Here is a 22622-nt window from a genome sequence, read left to right as displayed (position 1 = left end):
GGGTAACACAAGAAAATTCTTAGGGTCATGACATTTTTGATACTGTAAGTTTGCAACCACACCTCCGAAAACCCACAAGGACAAGCACAATGGCTCCAGTTACGAAAAAACGCCGAACGGATAACCGCAAAATCAGCGCTATGGAAGTTGCAAGTGATTCTGTGCCAGAGAATTTTTCAACTGACGAAGTTGAAGATAAAGCAGACGGTAGTGAAATGGAGTCTTCTGGCGAGGATGACATCGAAACCCCCAATGCGAACCAAAAAGAACGAAAGCAAAGAAAAAGAAAGGGCGCCGATGGAGGAGTATCTGAGAAGGAGAAGGCTCAAGCAGTCAGCGACATGTACGAATACAAATCGAACGTGTTCCGGATGGAAACTGAAGAGTTGTTGAAGGAAGTCCGTCTAAACTACCAGAAGCGCATGGCACCTGTGGAGAGAGTCTTGCACAGGTTAAAGAGTATTATTGAAGCTATCCCTGAAAGCCTAGATATCCCCGTGAGTTTCATGATCCAAACTTTCTTAGACGAAAAGCCTTACTAACCATGTAACTGGCAGATATGCGAAGCCGAGAAAGAGATGAACAGGCGCAAAATCAATATTCCCTTTCCGGATCCAAAACCGGCAAAGGATGTTATGTACAAATTTTCATATGCAAAGCCATCCTATATCAACATCGTTGGCGGATATGCGCTTAAGACATTGATTAAACAAAGTGAAGGGTTTTCGATCGATTTGATTGTCTCAATGCCTTCGGTATGTCCATGAGTCGAATTTGAGGAACCATAATATGCTAAATCAGGTTTAGAACATTTTCCAAGAAAAGGATTATCTTAATTATCGATACTTTCACAAGAGGGCATACTATCTTGCGAACCTGGCTGCGGCAATCCAAGAGTCTAAGGATGTCAAAGTAAAATTAACAATTGACTATATCAACGAAGACCTCCTACGCCCCATTTTGGTGGTTTCTCCTAGTGGTAGTAAGTTTCCTATAAATTTCAATGAAAAAGGCATATCCTAACTAAATTATAGATGGCGATGAGCTGGATTTTACAGCTTCAAAATGCTCGATCAGGTTGATCCCCGCCGCTTCTCGAGATACATTCGCAATAAATAAGCTACTCCCTTCCAAGAATTGTGTAAGGGTTTCTCAAACACTTGAGGTGGGCGGAAAAAAGACGCCTGAACCAGGCCCAACAACATCATACAATTCATCTCTATTAGCCGATACAACTTACTTCAAACATCTATCACAACTTCATTCTAGCTCTGAGGATTGTGCATCTTTCAAAGATGCATGTGTATTAGGAAGAGTGTGGTTGCATCAACGGGGATTCGGAGGGGGGATTAGCAAGGGCGGGTTTGGCCATTTCGAATGGGCTATTTTGATGTCATTTCTGTTAAAAGGAGGGGATTCCAAAGGACATGCCATTCTTTCTCAAGGATACAATAACTACCAGATGTTCAAAGCTATAATCCAGTTTCTGGCGACAAGAGATTTGGTAGCGAGTCCATTGATTTTCAATGCCGGCGAGGAAGCGAAAGTCAAAGGCTCAAGGTTACCATTATTATTTGATGGTTCAAATGGACTGAACTTGTTGTTCAAAATGACACCATGGTCGTATAAATTGGTTCGTAAAACCGTTTGCGGAATTTATATGATTCAGAACTAACGTTTCTCAAGTTAAAACACGAGGCGACGATGACCATGAAACTCCTCAATGATACAACATCTGACAACTTCGATGCCATATTTCTAAATAAGGTTGATGAACTACATTCCAGATTTGATTCCATTACTCGTATTCCAATTTCTCAAGCGACTACAGAACTGGGATCCACCATGGTATCGAAAGATGCAGACCATAAAACTCACACACTGCTGTCATATTCCTACAAACTCTATGACTCCCTGGCTAGAGGCCTTGGAGATAGGGTTTCTCTGATTCATCTGATCTTACCTTCACCTTCTCCCAGAAGCATTAACCTGAAATCAGCCCCTGAACCTTTAGTTGAAAGGCAGATAATTGTTGGTTTCATGTTGGATGCTAATCAATGCGCACGAGCCGTGGATCATGGTCCTCCAGCAGAACATAAGAAAGAGGCGGCAGAATACCGTAAATTCTGGGGTCCTAAAGCAGAACTACGTAGATTCAAAGATGGAAGCATCCTCGAGAGTGTTGTCTGGACGGACAAAGACTCAAAACTGTCGATTTTCAATCAGATTATCCAGTATATTATAGAGCGGCATATTGGACCAGATGTCGTGAAAGATACCGTTTTTATCGGCGATGAATTTGTTCGTCTTCTTCCGAAATCTCAGCTTTTAGGCTCTCAGTCTACAACATCTTTTCAACCGGCGATGAATGGTTTCGATATGCTTGTCAAGGATCTAAGAGCCCTTGAAGGCCTTCCCTTACAAGTGAGACAGATATCTGCAGCTGCGCCTTCTTTAAGATATTCTACAGTGGAGGTTCCATTGATCGCTGCAGATGGGCAATACTTGATGGAACCAGCAGACGTGGTTGTGCAGTTTGAAAGCTCACTTAAATGGCCTGAGGACCTTGTCGCGGTTCAAAAGGCAAAGATCGCGTTTCTTTTGAAAATTGCAGAGCTCCTTGAGCAGGCAAAGGGCGAGGATATTGTTACCCGAGTTGGACTTGAGAACGAAGGCCGCAATACTATGAACAGCGCTTTCCTTGACGTTGTTTATCTTACGGGTGCTACGTTTAGGGTTCGGATATATCATGATAGAGAACGAAACCTTCTTGAGAGGCAGTTGAAGGATAAAAGCCTTTCTCCTCGTACTAGAGAGGAGATTACCCAAGCGTTGTCGGAACATTGCAGATCGTTCATCTATGGGCCTCTACATACCCAAGACCTTCAAAAGCTTTGTCACCGATTCCCTGCCCTTTCTCCGACGATCAGGCTGGTCAAGAAATGGTTTCACTCACATTTGCTATCCTCTCATATATCGGATGAGCTAGTAGAGCTTATTACACTCCGATGCTTCATCAATCCATCATCCTGGGCGACACCATCTAGCGTAATGACTGGGTTTTTGAGGACAATTTCATTCATTTCTCAATGGGACTGGAGAACAGAGCCGCTGATTGTAGACATGTCTATTGGCGATTTGGGGGCTTCAGCCGTCCAAGAAATTATCGAGAGGTTCGACTCTATGAGAAAGAACGATCCTGCACTGAACAAAACTGTTCTTTTTGCGGCTTCAAATCACAGCCAAGAGGGAACCACATGGACGGAGAATGGGCCGATCAAGGTTGTGGCAACTAGAATGACGGCATTAGCAAGGAGTGCCTGTGAGTTGGTGAAGAACTGCGGCTCGCAAATCGAGGCCGAAACTCTATTTACATCTTCTATGAAAGATTATGATTTTGTCCTTCAGCTCAATCCAGCATTTACGGCGGGTGGGATCCGGAAAAAAAAGCAACAACCAAAATTTAAGAACTTGCAAAAACCAGAGATAATCACAATTCAGGATATTTCGAAGCTAGGGCTTGACCCTGTCAAAATGTTTCTTTCGGAGCTTTCGGTTCGTCTTCAGTTGCGCTCTATAATAAATTTTGAAGCTTACTATCTCCACAGAATCTTTATGGCCATAATCTCATCATATTCTATGATTGTTTGGTTGGTGTAACTGTGGGGTGTTTATGGAGCCCACTTTGCACAGGTGCTAGAGGATGGAAAGTAAACTTAACATACTCGACGTCACCGATCGCGGAGAGATCTGATAAGGACGATGGAAATGTGAAATATTCTTTCTCTAGACTGATTTGATCTTTGGTTACTAATTTTAACTCTTCTTATTTAGGATGCAAAGCTCGTTATCAACAAGAAAGCCATTCTCAATGAGATCGCGAGGTTGGGAGGCGAACTAGTGAAGAACATTGAAGTAAATAGACCATAATATACAGATCTAGGGGAAGGGGAGCATAAATAAAAGTATTGTGGATCTGGTTTATCTAGGGGAATAATTTAATGAAAGCTCATTTTTGGTGTTTTTCTTGGCTTTCTGAATGGTAATACTCTTAGTAATTTAGCCAATATAGAACGGCCAAAAACGCATCTTCTAGTTAGACCAACTCTCTGCATAATACATGAGTTGTATGAAAATCCTCTGCGGTGGGAATTGGGAGTGGCCGATCGAGAGTCACAGATGATCACTCGCACATGCAATCGCGCGCCAAAAAGAATTAAGAGACGACCCAACCAGTTAGCTACATATTATCAAGGTCATGGTAGGGACTTTCAAATAGAGTATGACGCGGCTATTTGAGGGTTTGAGACAGTAGTATTCCTGAAAGTCGGAACGATCCTAATATTGTGCAGGATACGATGGAGAAAGAAATGTACAGCCTCCGGTAGAATTATTGCGGAAATGTGGCGTTGGAGAATCGGCGTGATCGTTGTCCCTGTTTTCCACCGGAGGCTGTAGATACTAAGCGCGTGTGAAGGCGCTGCACTCAGATAAGCGCGATAACATGTGTCAGCTCCAAAAGCGTTGACCACGTGCAGAACCTATCTAGAAACTGCAAGCGTCTAGACTAAGCAGCATTGCCTCCAGGAAACTCTTTCAGTCAATCTGTCTACTATTTATTCACCCCCTTCCACCGCAACTCAACATATCATAGCAGCAGCAAACATCAAGTGCTATTACAACACAACTAGAGCTATAGCAGCAACTTCAAGCATCTCAACTTATCAAAATGAAGGTCTATTACATCGGCGTGAGTGCTTACTTTCCCCGCAGCACCTACCAGTGGAGGTGAATTGAAGCTAATGTCTAGCTTTACAATGCGTATAGGTGTTCCGCAGAGACCCTGAGCCGACTTTTGAGCTTTGTTCTCAAACTGATCTCTCAAGCTTCGGTTATTTCCAACAGACCCCCGTTAGCGAGTTCATGAGTCTGTTCGCCCGTGCCATAGCGGAGAGCAAGGACTTGACACCACGTCAAGAAGTCGCAGAACAATGTACGCTACCGCCTTCCGGAAGCCCTTTCGCCCCCCAGGGGATATGTGTATAGTTCCCGCCCACTAACCTTCGGCATATAGCCTACGTCTTCTACGTGTACAAACGTTCCGAGGGCATTGTCAGCGTGGTGATCACCGATCAAGAATATCCAAAACAAGTCGCGCACAAACTTCTTTCGCAGGTCTCTGATGATTTCTTGACAACTTATACTCGCGCAAAATGGTCTCAAGCTGGAAAACTCCCTCTTCCAGTCCTGGGCGAGTACATCGTCAAGTACCAGGATCCGAAACAAGCCGATAGCATGCTGAGAATTCAACAAGAACTGGATGAGACAAAGATTGTTTTGCACAAGACTATCGAAAGTGTACTGGAACGGGGCGAGAAAATCGACAACTTAGTTGCCAGAAGTGAAGGGCTGAGCTCCTCGTCCAAGATGTTTTACACCCAGGTACCTAGACCTTCTCCCATCGCAACAATCAAGGGTTCGCGCTGACTCGCACCCATAGGCCAAAAAACAAAATAGTTGCTGTGTAATTACTTAGATTTCCACATCTCAGTGGTAGACCGAAGACCGACCTTGCCAATCGTAGGAGTGTGGAATTTTATTAAACTATATTTGTTTTTCTTCGGTCATTTCTTCTCTAGTTGGGGGTTCTATTGTCTTTTTTTCCTCTTTTTTTCCTCTTTTTTTTTTATTCCTCTTTTTTCGGTGTTTTTTTGATTGAGCTACTTTTCTGGGATGAAACTTGAGGTTTGGTGCTTTGTACGAGTGCTCGCAAGAGTATTAGTGATAAATGCGAAACTCTTATTATTGACTTATAAAAATATATGTCGCAGTATTATCAATGATTGACGGGTCCATACACTGCTTTATCTCGGAGGTAGTGAGAGCGCCGCGATATATCAATAGTGAGTACATTAGGTACATAGGTAGTTACTGTACGAGAAGTAAAGTCGCCTCAAACAGAGTTATTAGCTTAAGCCATAAATACAGTACCGTAGGTACGAGTCATTTAGGGCCCTTCAGTAACTAATCTTACTAGCTGGTTGTAACCAAGGGGTACCTACATGTATGCAAGAAACATTTGGCGTCCCAACCTCAATAATTACTCACTATGGGCGGGGCGTTCCGAATGCATATACGTATTGGCAGCTTGGATACTAAAATCTGAATTTAGTTACCTGTCATGTCCTGCCGTAGGTAGGTAGCCTTTTGATTAGTGGCATCTTGACAGCTGCATACATATATATGTACATTACATGTAGGTACGATTAGGAGATAAAACGGTTGGTTTATAAAAAGATGAATCCAATCCATCCCAGAGCTAGAGGGATAGATAGGAGAATCGGCAGTTTAAGCCCACTCGACAATATATGAAGGTCTAGAGACAAGTGTAAGATTTACTCTGGACCCCGTGGCTCTAACTTCAAAATCCACAAATGCATCCAAATGTTGGAAAAATGAAATATCAACCATAACAATACAAGATCAAGACACCAGTTACAATTGTTATAAATAAGCTAGAGAGAACCACTGCCCAAACCATTCCTTTTTTCATCGTCCATGTAAGGAAAAAAAAGCCTAAATTATAACACACGTGCAAAAAGAAAAGAAACCCCGAACCAAGCCCCATTACTTGGTAAAAAGACAAACAGAATGAATAACACATGGTCGAGATATTAGTCCTCGTCCGTGTCCGTGTCCGTATCTGTTTCGCTTTCCTCGGCAGCCTGCTCCCCATCGGTGTCGGACTCCTCGTCTTCAGATGAGTCATCGTCTTTTGGTACCTTCTTCTTTTTAACCGGACCTCCACGCATAGCATTCATTTGGCCTGCAATCGAATCTATAATAAAACAGTTGGTTAATTTCTAGTTCCTCTCAAGATCACGGGAAACAGCAAGATATACCTTCTTCTGGTTCACTGATATCATCTACCTCAATGATCTTCTCAACTTTACTAGGATCGCTAATAACCAGCTTCACGCTCCGTCTGGTATCGACTCCGAGGTAAGAATCGCTGACGCAATGCATCACAAATGTATATTCACCCGGTTGTGGTGGTGCCTGGAACTGCATTTTGAATGTTTGAACAGCAAAATTATCAGTGCTCTTCTCGAAGCCTGTAATAGCCTGAGGAGGAACAATCATCTTGGCTTGCTTTGCGTCTGCAAGGAAGATTTGCCAGCTTGGTGTGTAGTCTCGAGGATAGAATGGTGCGTGAGCAAATGGAGTGGTTGGGGTTTCTTCGCCCTGTTTCGATTGTGACCAACGGGATTTGCGACCAAGAAGGGCCTCAACATCAGTTTCTTCAGGGTCTTCGTCCAGTAGATCCTTAGGGTCGACAGGGGGTGCTTTAGATCCGGGAGGGATGACTCTACATTTAACCACGAATTGTACCAAGCTAGAGGGTGTGATATAAGTTTCGCCCATGACTTTGAAAAATGCATCCTCTACAGAAAGCGCAGGAAGATTTTTGGCAAAGTAAATAGCCTGTTCATATTGCTTTTCCGAAAGAAGTCCCTTGCCGACACAAAGTTTTCGTCGTTTCTCTTCAGGAGTGGCCATGAAGCGCTGAACTGTCCAGTGATTCTTGCCCCCATCCTGTTCAACAGCAGCAACAATCTCGTTGGTGAAGTTGGGCAGTTGGAGAAGCGGTGAATGATCAGGAGGGATAGCTTGAATAAGGCTTTGGTTCAGAGACATAGAAGCAAGGATTGGTTGGGTGTTGCTGTAAGCGAGTGAGATTGCGTGAAAACTCCTGTTAAGCGCAACTGCCGCAGGGCCAATGTCAAGTTTTGCTAAATTATGTAAGTAATAGCCAGCTAACCATAATTCATCGTGAAAAGCATACCGTTTTCAAGTTTTTCGCTTCCCAGATCGACCCGATAAAGATACGCCCATAGAAGCCCACAGGCTCTTCGTTGCCAGCCATCTAGTTCTTGCAATGCAGCAAGCTCCCTTTCAGGTACTCCTGCTTCGCGGATTTTCCGTTCAATGATTGCCTCTTCACTTCCAATCCATTCCTTTTCTCTTTTGCCACCAGTTATATGTTTCATCTCTTCACCGACAGTCAAGATCGATACCAGTTTTTTTTCGTCGATGTGTTCATCGTAAGCCCTAAAAAGACTACCAGCACTCTCCATCAAAACACCGTCCTTGGTGTGCTTCTTAGTTCCGTACCACCAACGGCCCACGGTGTATGGCAGTAATATCCCGAACAATAATCCATAAACAGCAAGAACGTAGTAAGAATTTCCTTCAGAAACAATCCAGACGGGTAGAGCAATTCCAATAGAAAACGCCTGCTTTCCATCAGGATGACCGTATTGAGCATAATTATTGCGGATCTCCTCATCTGTCAATGTTTTGTAGGCCTTTGTCAGCTCCGAAAATTGCTCGTTGAGCATCTCAATGGTCTGGTTCTCGGTAGGACGGATTTTGTCGGGATGAAATTTGAGAGAGAGCTTTCGGTAGTGAGATTTGATTTGCTTTTCAGTGGCTGATGTGCTAATTCCTAAAATATCATACGGATCCCAGATCTTCTTGCCTTCCGCATTTTTGGTAGTAGCAATGAGGTAAACCATGTAGGCAAACAACACCCATCCGAAAACAATAGAGATAAAGCGCTTCAAGCGGCGCTCCCGCTTCGCCTGTCGACGGCGCGCACCATCGATCAGGTCGCTATTAGGCGGTTTGTAGGTGTTGTCTTTTAGGAGAGGTGTCTTTAAAAGTCCCGGCTCTGAGTACAAATATTAACGATCGTACTCAAAGGGCTCCGGAGAGTGGGAAATAGCTACGTTTACTGGGCGCAAAGGTGGAGTAAGTGAGCGGTACGAGGACCAGCCCTGAAAGTGTAAGGATAAAATAAGGGAAAAATTGTCCCTAAATTGATGATGAGATCTCAGGTTAGTTATAAGCTCGTAGCCTTCTGACTATGCATCCTCTCGAGAAGAGATGTACCTGGTCATCATAGTTATAGTCTTGCGACATGGTTGCGGGATCAGCGCTTTGCCCGCTGGTTTATCTCTAGCTCTACTCTTTTCCCTTCTAGTCCGACTTGTATATTATGAGCTTTCAAATAGTGAATGTGGTTGTGGTGAGGAAACGAAAGGAGCTTGTTGAGATCAGAAGGAATGGTAGAAGCCAGGTAGTTATTTGTCGACTCTTATTTGTAGGTAGCTGCCGCTTGTCTGGGAGGCCCTATAATAGGGGAGCTGAGTGGTTGTTGGTTGTCGAGGGAAAGGAGAGATGAAGTAGAAGAAACTGTGGGCTCTGCAATGCGGGTATCTATTGAGCCCAAGAGAGCATCGTGTCCTCTTGACTTTTTCGCCAAAGAGCCCGCCGCTCTCCCCTTGAATCTGACTAAGCTGTACCTAAATAGAACGCATAATCGTGGCTCCTAATCTAACCCTAACCCACATGAGTAGTCTAAGCCCCCCACCACCGAGAGGCAAAGTTCTGCCGCCTCCCCCTCACAGCACCCATCATGGTTTTAGAGGCCCTCGGCCAGTCAAGCAGAAATGAGGTGGATCTTGAAAGCAAGCCCCGTCTTCAGGAAAACATCAACAGACCTCCAAAACGGATAAAACACGTTCATTTACACAAATCTACGAATAATAATAATAAGGGGAAAATAGGAAAGAAGTCAGAGTCAGAACGTGAACAGGAAGACTCCCCATCTTTTGGGGATATCGTCCCTGCAGAGTTCGGCGATGACCTAGATAATGGACTATACGCATCCTTGCCACTGCCAAACGACCATGATACGGCCATAAGGGAATACACAACTACAGAAAGATATCGCAAGTCTATATATGTCGACGCTTTCAATCTGGCACTAGATACAGTATTAAAAGATGAACTGCACTTGTTTTCCGATTCCGAACAAGAGATTTTTGCGAAGTACCGGTCCTTGGAATATGAGCCTCAGTTCCTGTATGACCAGTCTTATCAACCGCTTTCCTTGCACTATACTAACGCAGCTACCCTCTCAGATATGTTCGTTTATTTCTCCGCAAAACATCGGCTTGGTTCCGTGTAAGGAAACTTGGCTACTACAACGATATTTCCGATATGGTTTCCGCGTGCAAAACACTTCAATGTGATGAAGTTGGATTTGCTGAAAACGAAAAGGCCATAACTACTCTTGAAGAAGCTGTTACTCTCTTAAATATGGAGGAACTGAAATTAATCGCAAAAGAAGCAAAGGCCACTGGCTCAAACAAGGTTGAATTAATGGCGGCTTTGAAAAACGCCTCCGGTGGACAAGTTGGGCTCGGATCTAAGGGGCAACTCGGGCTTAGCTTTGACAAGAAAGGGAATTATGTTACTCGCGATACGCATTTTGTGAAAAAGATATTGGAAATGACTGGTATAGCCCAATTTCACTTTTCCTTGAATTCGCTTTTTGAATCATGAAATATCACCCGGTTTCACCCAACCCATCTTGTTCTGAGTCCGTTATTGTTACTCTTAAAAATTATCTCAGATCATACATTCCTAATACTGTGTGTCGATTCCCTTCTCCAGGGCCCCTCATCCGCCTTAAGTCAAGCGCAACAACCCTTTTTGAACGTATCCACCTCGTATTCTACCGTTCCTCCGAGTGGACAGAAAAATCCCTCACTACAATGATTCTTGCGCGAACACAACGCCGTAACTTCCCAGATTATATTGTATCTCGCACATCCAATATCTTTCCTACTCGTGCCTCTCTTCTAGATTTCGAGGAAAGCATTAAGATCCAATCTTCCGTCGATGAGATTCTTGAAAACAATGGTGCTGCAACAATGGAAGGCCTCGAGACTGTGAGAACAATTCTTGATGGAATATATGAAAAATGGAAGCGCTTGATGGCCGAGGACCAGGAAAGAAAACATGGCAATGAAGAAGAAGAACTAGAGAAGGTTTATCTGAGACGCTTCTCAGCAGCTTGGGTCCTGACTCGAGTCGTTCACAAGGGTGAATACGTTCTTGGTAGGCTCAAAGATTATGCACGAGAATATGAGGTCCTTAACGCGTTACTTGCTCAACGTGGCCATCATCCTGCTAGGAAAGGAGGATGGTATCAACGAAGAGCGCTGATCGAAGAAAATTACATGGCCTCTATCACTCCTGGCCCAACTTCAAATACAACCCCAGAGGCGAACAAGAAAATCTGGTTGCGGAAAGCATTGAAGACATGCGAGGCGGGATTACAGGATCCAGAGACACATTTAATCTATCACTATGATCTACAGAAGCGGATCATGAAATTAGAGCCAAGGCTACGTATCCCGAAAAAAGATCAACACGATTTTGGCCATTCTAGACTAATACAACCTGAAACCAAGACAATTATGGGCGAGAGGATATTCCAAGAGATAGTGGCCAATGACTCTGCTATGGGGAGGAAAACGATTTGGAGAGACGAAAAGGAAGGCGGTGAATGTAGCGTTGAGGAAATGTGTCTATCTTATTATCGAAGCGAAGGATGGAAGGGATACCACTCAGAGGGGGGGATTCTCAAGACCCTGTTTGCATATTTATTTTACGATATCATGTTTCTTTATCTCCCTAATGTTTTCCAAACCCAGTTTCAAACATGTCCTTTAGATCTGTTTACAGACGGATTCTACCCCGCCCGCTTGAGTGAAATCAACCATCGCTTGGCTGAGCTGTCAAATGGGGGAGCAGCTACTATTATTGAGAATATTGATCGGGACCATAGATGCAGAAGGACATGCATTATTGGTTTGGATTGGAGTTTTGCGAAAGAAGATCTATTGGAGATTGTTGACGTCAGTATCCCCTCACCAGCTCTCTATTTGTTCAAAAATCTTGGTGGATAGAAAGCTTATGATTGAAACGGTACCAGTGTATTGGCGGGGATGCATTGGGCACCATTTGTAAAGTTGTAAGCACATCCAGAAATCGCATTATTGTATGGAAACACTAATGATTCAACTTGACCTATAGTTCTGCCAGGAATACCGCCAAAGGGCATCGGGTCTTCCAGATCTATTCCTCTGGAACCATAAAAAGAAATTGTGCATGTTTTCAGAAGGTAAGGGTTTTCCTTTATTATTCGAGTTGCGACTAATAGTCAATTTCTAGTCAAATCCGAGAATGATAGATTAAGCGATAAACAAAGGCTCTGGATACACGTTTTGTCTGGTGCAGGTGTGAAAGTGGAACTGTGCGCGGCCGTTGCACGACAAAAATGAAGAAACAGGGGCTCCGCGAGGGCTAGATGATTATATTGGTTTATAAAATTATCAAAATCATTACATTGTTACGAGGTTATGAGGCGATTCAATAATGATGGGAATTTTGAATTGTTCAGGCCTTTTTAGTTCGGTTATTTAGTACTTATTTGGATTCTCTTTCAGTACTAGTACACTGGATGCTGTCTTGGTTCCCAATTTCCAATGCCTTATGATTCGATGGAATCAAAGCTATTCTCATTTGCGGGTGTGTCTAGCTCGGGTCCAGAAACAATCTTGAGATCTGTTTCCTCATCACACATAAACCCCAAAAGATCGATTGGTTGTCCCAACAAAAGGGGCCCCGTGTCGACTTTTGTATATTCCATGTTTCTTGGGAATGTTTTCGACCTGGAGTTCCTCCTATCAAAAGCTTCAATATTCCGTTCTATATTGGCTGTTCCGTAACCCCCATAGGTACCTTCAGGAAATGAAACCCTCCGTTTACCGTCATGATCCTTTAAGTGTTTTGATAATGGTGATAGTGTTTGGTCATTGTGTGGGAGGAAAGCTTTTCTTTGGGGAGAACCAACTTTTCTGGCAGGACTGAGATGCATGCGACACCCTCCAGGATCAACATGAGGAATATTTCTTCCTGTTTCGTTGGTTACCAGCGACTTACAAGAGTCTAGGGTCGATATTTGCTCAGATGAAGTGGTAGTTCTGCTGCTGCTCCGTGTACTACTGGTACCGTCCATTCTACGGCGGCCAAGTGAGACATCCTTTTCGTCAAGAATTCTTGATTGCATCAGAGTCTCTAGCACATCTTCAAGGGTAATTACACCTGTTATATGTCCTCGAGATGATAAGTAGTCATCTTCATCTGTCCAATACTTCGGAGTATGGTGAAGTGATGTTTTTTTGGCTTCCGTGGCCTTCGAGTGGCATGGGAAGATTTTTCGTAGAATATTCTGATATTTTTCTTTTGCTATTCCCCAAAAGGATTGTGAAGGCCTGGATTCCAGGAACGAGTCAAAAAATTCGATCTCCTCCAAATCTCTTTCTACAATTGCCATACTAAATCAACATATATATTAGTTTATAATATAACCACATGTAAGCACATGATTATAGACTTACTGAGAGGCACCTTCCTGTCAAGTGAACGTAGTTAATAATTTTGTCTCTCGATTTTGATAGAAAGACGTACCTGGAAAAGATGAAGGAGGTCCCAAAGCGGATAGTCTTCACCAATAACAGGCATCTTGTGCATTGGAAGCCCTTTTAACGTTGTTACTTCGTCGAGAATCACTAGTAATAAATCCTATATTTATGTATGTAGACAGGAAAGATCAGTAGTGAATCCTTATATAGATAATGTGTTCTAGATTCAGAACCTACAAAAATGTGCAAGAACCCCAGGACTTTGATATTAAAGTCGGAATAAATTGAGTTGTTATCTTTATTGTGATCGAGAGACATATAGATAGGAACACGACTATAGCCCCAATCAGAGATCTCTGTCCAGCTGTGAAGTGTCATCCTCGAATCCACAGACTTCATTTTTACTTCTGAAAGTGGCTTCATGATATCACGAGCAACCCTTTTTTCCATGTCAACAATACCGCGGAGGAGTCTAAGAAGAGCACGTTATTATCCAATTCAACGTTTCGAATCAAGGATTTACCTTGTGGCGTCGATAGAGAGATTTCTGTCAATTTCCTTCCTTACAGCGCGTAAATCAACTAGAGAATTGATCCCTTTCCTATTATGATTGGTTTGGCGCCGCACAGGTCCGGGGGCCACCGTAGTTTCATAGACATATGACAAGAGGCAAGCTGGGATGCATAAAATACAAGAGACTGTATATATGGCCCTATAAAATTCCAATGATCGTATGCATTATTAAAATGGTAGCTGGAAACCGAACTTACCACATCATGTTCCCTAGAATTAAAAGAGGGAATCTGGGAAATACCATTAATGGTAGAATTTCCCCAAAAATTATTACTAGAGCACTGGATAATAAGAATCCCCAAAGATTATTGTTGAGTAGACACGCAGCCATAAGAGGAAGAGAGTGATTGATCATCACAGTTGTAAGAGTCATCGCACCTACCATATGAAGGCCCTAAATTAATTTGAATTATATAAAGAATACTGAAGGTAATGAGTTGGGAATATACAAAGAAATAACGTGGTAAATTCCGAGTGTTGTCGAGCTTCGTGTATTCTTCCCGCCAGTTCTCTAAGTAACTAATGTCAGCAAAGGGTTGTAACAAAAATGATTTTATAGACAGAGATACCTCTCACGCATTGTTCCTGTATCCATTATTGCTCGCAAATCTATACTATCAAGTTGTCAAAAATAAAACCTGTTAGCATATGACCCTTATATAATTATAATAAGATCTAGATCTAAGTGATTCTCACGGATCCAAGTCTGTATCAAGCGTAGCAAAATCTGTTAGCCTTCAAGAAAATTCAAAAAAGCAAATACGATATCCAATAATTACTCATGAACGCCGACTTAAGCCCATTGAGTCCACCCGAAATAACGACCAGAAGCATTATTATTATTGATAGAGCGGGTGTTGGTAGTTTATTGAGCCCTGGAAGGCACGCAGGATGTGAGGAATTCCTACTGCAACTCAGAGTACCGTTACAAAATAGCTCGCCATTACAAGCCAAAGTCCCGTTAAGATCTATCCAGTCTCGGCTGCAAATCAGAGTGTCATTGCATGAAGTTGTCCCTTGACAAAAGGTTCCTGAATCACATGATACTGGAGGGTTGTATGCTTCCGATTCATATGCGGTGAGATTTCCGTAACATGCCAAAGGTCCTTTGAGGTCAAAGATTTTCGTTGAGGGCATAGACACACGATCTATTTCAATAGAAATAGGTAAAGGTGAAGCTTTTGAAAGGGTGTTGCCCAAAAAAATTATTGCTGGATTTAAAAGGATCCACCAGGGAATAGGTATATGATGAGGTACCATCGGTGTCCTGGAGCCCCAGTTTATAATTTATCAGTGAAAAAAAGATGACTATGATAATGCTGTGAAGAAAATTGGATACAGTAGGGAACATGCATGTAATGGGTTTGTGGAATCCGGAGAACCTAAAAATCGATTTACAGTATATCCGATAATTAAAACACGTGCACTTGATGCAACATATATATATGAGAGTTCAGGTAAGGTGTGCTCGAGTATGCTATGTAACATAGATGTATCTGATTTCAGTCTGCTAGCTGGATGGATGACAGAAACCGAAACATGATACTGGCACTAATTGAATTGAAATACATGCAAGTACATGTAGCTGGTGTGTGCCTTTGAGTAAGGCATATGTACCTACTAATTGCTACAAGCTTGATCAAAATATTCTTTCCTACATGTGACATCTGGAGTTACCGAGAAACAGATCACGAACCCATATTAGCAAAGCGTGTTGGCCTTTCAGCTCAATTATGTAAATAAAGCGACAACACTGGGGTGTCACGAGATGGATGGTACCCGGTGATCTGGTATCTATCTCATCATGCAGACCCTTTTCAGGGGTAAAGATTCGAAGCCAGCGTATTCTCCCGATGTGGAGGTGCCGGGCCGCCGTGCGCGTGGCCGACTTATCAACAACCTGGTTCTTTTATTGGTTACATGTAGGAATTCATGAAGTCCACATCTGCTGCAGCTCCATGAGCTGGACCCTGAATACATGTAATATCAACCTTTTGCGCCATACGTTCCTTCATCACCCATCAAGTAACCACTCGCTCCAGAATTCGGATCCTAGTCAACACTTCTACTTCAGAACTACCAGCCAGTGTAGGCCTTAACCCTCAAGCACCATATTTCGTCGTACCTTCAAGTTATCTCAGAAGCGCGCAGGCCAAATTAATTTCTATCGGACCTAGGCCTGCGTGCGCGACTCACCTTTTGTATCTAGCTGTGAGCCTCTGAATGCGAAGCCTTCTGCCAACACAAACCTAGACATAGTTCCCCACTCCAGGTTTCCAGAAAACATCCTGCTATAATCTAGTTCACGGCACTCTAAACCTTCTACATCCTTCAGATAGACCTTTATTGTGATCATCGCACACATCCTTTGAGGATGGTACCTGAAAACCGACTTCGCGTCGCTCGCCTTGTAAGCTTAGTAGCTTCGACGTGTATAGCTCTAGCCGCAGGGACAAATGTAGTACTTGCCTTTCTTTCAATTGGGATTTAGTTCCGACTGATAATTTTTATAGTACGTCTATTCGGCATATGCTCCTCAACTTGCTGAACGTTTGCAACTTACGGCAACAGAGAGCAACTTGATCGTAAGTGGTCACAATACTTTTAATTAAGCGGTCGCTCTGACAAGTTATAGGGTATCTGGGGCAATCTTGGGATGTATCTTGCAGGTGTGTACAAGTAGAAGTGTGTAGATCCTCACTTAGGCCCAGCCTCTAAGTCAATATAGGGATACCAAACGGAATGTTTATAGACGCAAAGGGACCCCGATTGCCGGTCTTAATGGGCGCTATTCTGCTGTTTTCTGGGTATTATCCTATATACAATGGTATATATTATTCCGTTTACACCGATGCCATTAAAATCTAACAATTTCAATAGCTATGAATTCTGGACAAGAATCAACGAGTGTTTTTTCTTTGTGTTTCTTTTCATTCTTGACGGGAGTCGGGAGCTCTGCTTCGTTTGGAGGAGCTATGAAAGCTGGTAAGATTGTAACATCCACTCTTCATACCGTACCAAACTAATAAGTGATTTTTGTTCAAGCCGCCCTGAATTTCCCTAATCACCGTGGAACGGCGACCGCGATACCACTCGCAGCATTTGGCCTTAGCGCTTTCTTTTTTTCGTGCCTTTCTTCATGGCTCTTCCCTGGAAATACTAGCGACTTCCTTTTGGTTCTCGCCGTAGCAACCAGCAGCATCGTCTTGCTTTCATATTTTTTCCTCAGAGTAGTACCTGTACCAGGTGCATACTCTATTGTACCACCAGCAGAGCCTGATTACACTGGAAGTAGCAGGCTGCACCGAACGAAATCTAGCGAAAGTCGAAGTGCAGCAAAAGACACTTATCAGGAACCAGGTACGAGCACCAGTAGTAGAGGGATTGTTAGAATAACAAATCCGGACTGTACACCGGATGAATCATCATCTTTCCTTACAAATTCATCCTCCAGCAGTGATGAGGAGGATCGAATGGGTGCAGGGAGTACACGGGGTGGGGTTATTGGTAGTAATGATCATGCGTATCATACAGATATTCGGGGATGGGCGTTGACCAAATCGACGGACTTCTGGCTGTTGTTTACCCTATTGGGTTTATTGACTGGAACTGGATTGATGACTATCAAGTAAGCTAGCTCTTATCTTATCTTACTTGTATAGGTTCAACATTGTTAACGCTAGTTTTAGTAATATTGGGCATTCGGTAGGCATTCATGAGTTCATTCCCACTTAACCACTTAACAGAAACCCTGAATAGAAACTCTATAGGTCCAAGCACTTTGGCAAAAATATGCACCCGAGACCCATCCTGACTATGTTCAACAAAGACAAGGGTTCCACGTTTCCCTTCTCTCCATCGGCAGCTTTGCTGGCCGGATCATGAGCGGTGACTATTCTTCAGTCAATCAGTTATTTATCCAAGCTCTAACAGCGTTAATTCACAGGGACTTCTTCGGACATCCTTTACAAGCATTATGGCCTGCAGCGCATCTGGTTAATAGTTGTTTCGGCAGTTATATTTTGTTTTTCGCAAATTTTTGCACTGAATGTTGAGAATCCTCATCAACTTTGGTTGGTCTCTTTTCTGAGCGGCTTGGGATACGGTGTGTTGTTTGGTGTATTCCCGACTATAGTACGTTCCCCCCCCCCCCCCTTCCCCCGGGGGGGTTGCATTCCAAGATCTATCCCACTCCGCACAAATTGTGTGACTACTACCTATCCTACCTATCCTGAGTCCCATGTTTGTGGGGCTTCACTCTATTGGCTGGATTCCAAACTAATTTTTTGTCTACAAGATCTCAGAGACTTTTGGGCTTCATGGGTTGTCACAAAACTGGGGAACAATGACCGTTTCTGCCGTTGTTTCGGGCCAAATCTTTAATTTGTTTTATGGTAGGTCCTCCTATCTATCAGTCCATGGAGGCTTTTTTCTTTCGTGCACACGATCTTGCGTCAGATATGCGCGCACGGGCCCTTGCCGCATATCGAGCACATATCAGCTTATCGTGCGTGGCGACGAGAAAAAACCCTCTTTTGAAGCCTCACGCCACGTTGCTTCAGAAACCTTGCGGCTGAAAAAGAACTTATCAAAAAAAAAAAAAAAAAAAATGAAAGACAGTCTGCTGACGATACAAACAAGGTCGGGTATATGACGCCCATAGTAATGTCACCCCTGAGGGTACTCGTGAGTGCACGCTTGGACTTGAGTGCTATCGGAATAGTTACTGGATCACGCTGGGTGCTGTCCTCATTGGGCTTGTCATTGCATTGATGACCATTCAGCGCAACAGAAGACTAGCAGTACAAGCTGGTAATGTTCGCCACGCAGCTGGTCCTTGAAAAATTGGATACCCACGAATTTTGTTTTTGGTAGATTTTTGGGGAACTGATAAGTGTCTATCTTTGATATCATACCGGAACTTTTATAGATATAGAATTCGAATTTCAGTTTTCACTTACCTTGCCTTCTTTGCATCAAGGTCTTCTAATACCATTGGCTATTTGGTGTGTTATTTGCTATAAGCGCGGTACTTAGGGTACTTTCTCTTGACGATTATATCTTTCATTTACAAACTCTACTGTATGTATGTAGGTACTTGTATCTATGTGTCTTGGGTGTGTTTGCATTGCAGCTGTGGAACACTAGGGTAACGAAATAGATTTTTGCTTTTTTCCTCCTCTACTTAATAATATCAGTATTAACGCGCTTGCCGTTTCCCGCAGTAAAGGATTTTACCCGGTCTGGAGAGGAAGAGCATCACCAAGTTACAACACCTCAAGCCCTTCCCCCGGATCTACTTGTCAAAGCACGTGTGTGTGGTGCAGCGCAGCGAACGGGACCTTATCGATAGAGTAGAGTCGATAGATATGTAGGTACATGCGCTGCGCTGTAATCTATTCAGAAAATCATTGGATTAACTGCCATGCATAAAACCCTCACCACACAATTCGTTGCTACCTTCGACTGCTTTATGTGGATGTTAAAGGCGGGAGATAAAAAGCAGAGTTAAATACACTAGGTGACTACATATATAGATCGATATATTATTAAGAAGAGCATGCGTGGGAAATCCAACACAGGACGTAACTTTTTTAGTGCAAGACAGAAACAAACCCCCATTTACTGTAAGAAGATAGTAGGAAAAAAAAGCATAAAATATTGGACAAAAGACCATACATAAACAATAGAGAATCAATCAATCAATCAAAAATCAAACTAAGAAAGAGCTAGAGGTGATGAGCGGCTTGTGAATTATTGAAGTAGAAATTAGAGTGATGAGATAAGATGTAATAGGAAACATTAGAAGAATGAAAATATAAAAAAAGAAAAAAGAAAAACAGCAGCAAAACCCTAATACTCCTACAAGAGTTCTTCCCTTCCCTTTTTTTGTATTCCGATCCCTGTGACCATACCAGAAAGCCCCTAGATAAGAAAAACTTTTTATGTTCTTTTGCTTTTGTTCGGAAAATATAATTAAGGAAATGAGGAAAAAGTAGAGAACCCCCAGCCATAAACAAGTACAAAACCAAAAAACCCGAGTACTCACTACACGGGACCAAAAAAGATTAACACCGACGATAGAAAACACACAATGCCATGCCATGAATTAGTTGAGACTTTTGCTATCTTTCCTTCATTTTTATATATTCCCTTTTTCCTGCACAATTTTATTCGGTCAAGTCAGAGACTCTGACCTTCTTTCGTTGATGATCCCCACGAAACTCATTAAGCTCCCTTTCTGCATCCTCGAGCTTTCGCTTTAGTTCTTCCTCGCGCTTGGTACTATCGGAAAGGAGAACTCGAAGCTGCGCCTCAACTTCTCGCCTGGTAATCTCTTTTTGTCGAGCATTTGCTTCGCTTTGTTCTAGCTCATTCACTCGGGTTCGGAAAAGATCGTTGACCAACTCTAATTCTGCAACCCGGGTTTTGAGTTTGCTATTGGTGCTCATTAGACTGTCGAGTGTTGGCGTTGGCTGCTCCATATGCCTATCATGCAGGGATGATGTGGATCCCGGTGAGGGATGATTGAAGGAGTTGAGCCCTGGAAGGGGAGAAGGACTTCCAACGACAGAGTTGTCTGCATGGTTCACAAGTGACTCGAATATTGAGGGAGGTGCAATGTGCGATGTAGGAGGCAGAGGAGTTCCTGCTCGAGACTGGGGTGACACAGATCTGTTTGATGTGGCACCTGAGGATGGTTTCCGATGACCCGGGGGAGGTGTCCCATTTTCCGATCTTGCTATTGGGTGACCATTTGTTGATCCATTTGGCGAGTCGAATAGACTCTAGAAAGAAAGATTAAGCAAACAGAATACGATGGGGGAAACGATATCACTAACCTTCTTTTTTGCAGGCTGCCCAGAATTTTTAACACGGTTCCGGCTTTTTATAACATCAGTCTTTAAACTGATCGGTCGTGGTCGGCCATGAAGTTTCAAGAATAATCCACAGGCATTACAGAGAACCGAACCACTTTCATCTCTTCGCCATAAAGGAGTTGTGGATGTTGTACAATTTTGGCAAATAGGCTGTTACAACCACGTTAGCATGCTGCGCGATAAGGGAAAAAAAAAAAAAACCCTCAGAAAACAGTCGCGTGTCGACAACAAAAACTGAGAAAAACTCGGAAGAAATTACCGGAGTGGTTCCTTGCCCAGCGGTGCTTGCACCCGGTGATGAAGTAGCGAAAGTCATGGCGAAGCCCCCGTTCAGCCTATTAATTATGAAAGAGGGATGTCAGCAAAAGGGGCTTTATTTTTTCTATTGTCTTCTTAAATCTCTTGCTTTAGGGGGGTGTCCCGATCGCGTTTAGATAAGAGAATGTGTTGCGTTGATAAGGGATAAGGGGCATGGGGGAAATTGAGAAACTCTAAATGAAAGCTGGGTAACATACCGCAACGGGGGAGACGGGAGTGCGACGGAAGCCAGCGTGTTAAGAGATGGCAACGGAGAAATAGACGATGTCCGCGAGATTGAAGGCAGTCTCGGGCTGTCGTTATTTGGTGTGGGGTGAAGAAGGTGATGTGGAGATGGTAGCAACTGCTCCGGGGCAGGAGAGTAGAAGAGGGCCGTGGGCGCCAGTTTATGATCTAAAGCACCAAAGCTCTGCTTGGTGAAGGCAGAGTGAGAGGTGGTGATGTGTGTGAAGGGCGGAAGGCTTTGGTGCGGAGGAGGAAGAATAGTTATAGGTGTGATGATATCTAACAATGATAGGAAGAAACAGACTACTGTAGGGAAAGAGAGACTGAGGTTGAAGAAAAAAAAAACGAGAGAGACAACGAATTGGAAAAGGAGAAAGCGAGCGGTGGGTGGGTGGGTGTTGCGGGTATATATTTGAATAATAAATGGGAAAGCGAGAGGAAAATATATATATTAAAAACAATCAAGTTCTCAGACAACAGAAAGATGGGATTTGTTTTTGTAGAGCGCGGTTACAGATCCAGGACATGCAAGGAATGAGTGATGGAAGGAGGAAAGAAACAACGAACGACGGGGGAATAAGAATCAAAAGTAACGATGGGAGAGGAACGGCAGAAAGGGGGTGGGCGGTGGTCGTAGATAAGGACGAATCGGTGGTACACCAACGTTGTTGTCGATAAGTCTCTACCTAATCGCTACATGTACGCCGTACGCTGTAAAGAATGTGGGTGGCAGATTCGAGGGGCCCGTTCAACAATTTCCATCACTCACAACCTTCCCATACACATAGGTAATCCCTTCCCCCCACCCCGTATCCAGTTCCCTTGCATCGCTTCTCTCCTAGCCAACCCTCCGTTTAGAAGATTTTGCTTTTCCAGGGCTCCTCAGCGTACCTAAACCACATGTACCTACTCTTCACGTAGAGTAGGCAAGTAAGTCTCAAAGTTACACCCCGTCCGCAGCTGCTCTACTCTACTAATGGAGAAGCGCGATAAAATTAGCATCAGATATTACCAGATAGAGATAAGTGGATAGCTTACTTACCCACTTAAAGTGCAGGTATCCCCAGATAGCAGCCAGCGGCATGACGAGCATGGATGATAACAATTTGCTGACATGCATCTGGCAGATGGTTGGGATTTGGATTTGCCCTGATTTACGGATCTGGGCGCTGGCTCTGCCCCTTTTTCGTTTCGTGCTTCTTCAGCTTCTTCCGCCCCACTAAACACGATCAAAAATGGATCGCTTGTGATAAGTGAGATTCGCCCGATAGCGCACCCGCAC

The 22622-nt window shown here is 43.4% G+C and overlaps 6 protein-coding genes across 6 annotated transcripts; 3 read left to right on the top strand and 3 right to left on the bottom strand.

Annotated features, from left to right (window-relative positions):
* Positions 1–89: 89 nt before the first annotated feature.
* Positions 90–3930, top strand: H6S33_008947 (uncharacterized protein; the record flags this gene model as incomplete). Its single annotated transcript, XM_044840289.1, has 7 exons — positions 90–497; positions 558–755; positions 808–982; positions 1035–1633; positions 1687–3555; positions 3609–3770; positions 3835–3930. 7 exons carry the CDS (start codon positions 90–92, stop codon positions 3928–3930), a joined length of 3507 nt encoding a protein of 1168 aa, XP_044697762.1.
* Positions 3931–4729: 799 nt separating this feature from the next.
* On the top strand, positions 4730–5487 carry H6S33_008946 (uncharacterized protein; the record flags this gene model as incomplete). The annotated part of the gene is made up of 3 exons (XM_044840288.1): positions 4730–4750; positions 4828–4993; positions 5075–5487. The coding sequence occupies 3 exons, from the start codon at positions 4730–4732 to the stop codon at positions 5485–5487; spliced, it is 600 nt and encodes a 199-aa protein (XP_044697761.1).
* A 1187-nt stretch (positions 5488–6674) lies between these two features.
* On the bottom strand, positions 6675–8985 carry H6S33_008945 (uncharacterized protein; the record flags this gene model as incomplete). Its single annotated transcript, XM_044840286.1, has 5 exons — positions 6675–6838; positions 6903–7793; positions 7847–8734; positions 8799–8877; positions 8956–8985. 5 exons carry the CDS (start codon positions 8983–8985, stop codon positions 6675–6677), a joined length of 2052 nt encoding a protein of 683 aa, XP_044697760.1.
* A 496-nt stretch (positions 8986–9481) lies between these two features.
* H6S33_008944 (uncharacterized protein) lies at positions 9482–12200 on the top strand (the record flags this gene model as incomplete). The annotated part of the gene is made up of 6 exons (XM_044840285.1): positions 9482–9930; positions 9990–10366; positions 10525–11774; positions 11852–11890; positions 11953–12040; positions 12091–12200. The coding sequence occupies 6 exons, from the start codon at positions 9482–9484 to the stop codon at positions 12198–12200; spliced, it is 2313 nt and encodes a 770-aa protein (XP_044697759.1).
* A 209-nt stretch (positions 12201–12409) lies between these two features.
* H6S33_008943 (uncharacterized protein) lies at positions 12410–13443 on the bottom strand (the record flags this gene model as incomplete). Its single annotated transcript, XM_044840284.1, has 3 exons — positions 12410–13256; positions 13320–13333; positions 13390–13443. The coding sequence occupies 3 exons, from the start codon at positions 13441–13443 to the stop codon at positions 12410–12412; spliced, it is 915 nt and encodes a 304-aa protein (XP_044697758.1).
* A 6643-nt stretch (positions 13444–20086) lies between these two features.
* On the bottom strand, positions 20087–22242 carry H6S33_008942 (uncharacterized protein; the record flags this gene model as incomplete). Its single annotated transcript, XM_044840283.1, has 6 exons — positions 20087–20704; positions 20759–20947; positions 21057–21132; positions 21313–21619; positions 22123–22178; positions 22232–22242. 6 exons carry the CDS (start codon positions 22240–22242, stop codon positions 20087–20089), a joined length of 1257 nt encoding a protein of 418 aa, XP_044697757.1.
* Between the last annotated feature and the right edge of the window lie 380 nt (positions 22243–22622).

The sequence above is a fragment of the Morchella sextelata genome, assembly GCF_020137385.1.
Source record: "Morchella sextelata strain SCLS chromosome Unknown scls_3, whole genome shotgun sequence".
NCBI classification, from domain to species: domain Eukaryota; kingdom Fungi; phylum Ascomycota; class Pezizomycetes; order Pezizales; family Morchellaceae; genus Morchella; species Morchella sextelata.
Note: the sequence above shows the minus strand (reverse complement) of the source record. Positions and strands in the feature narration are given on the sequence as shown.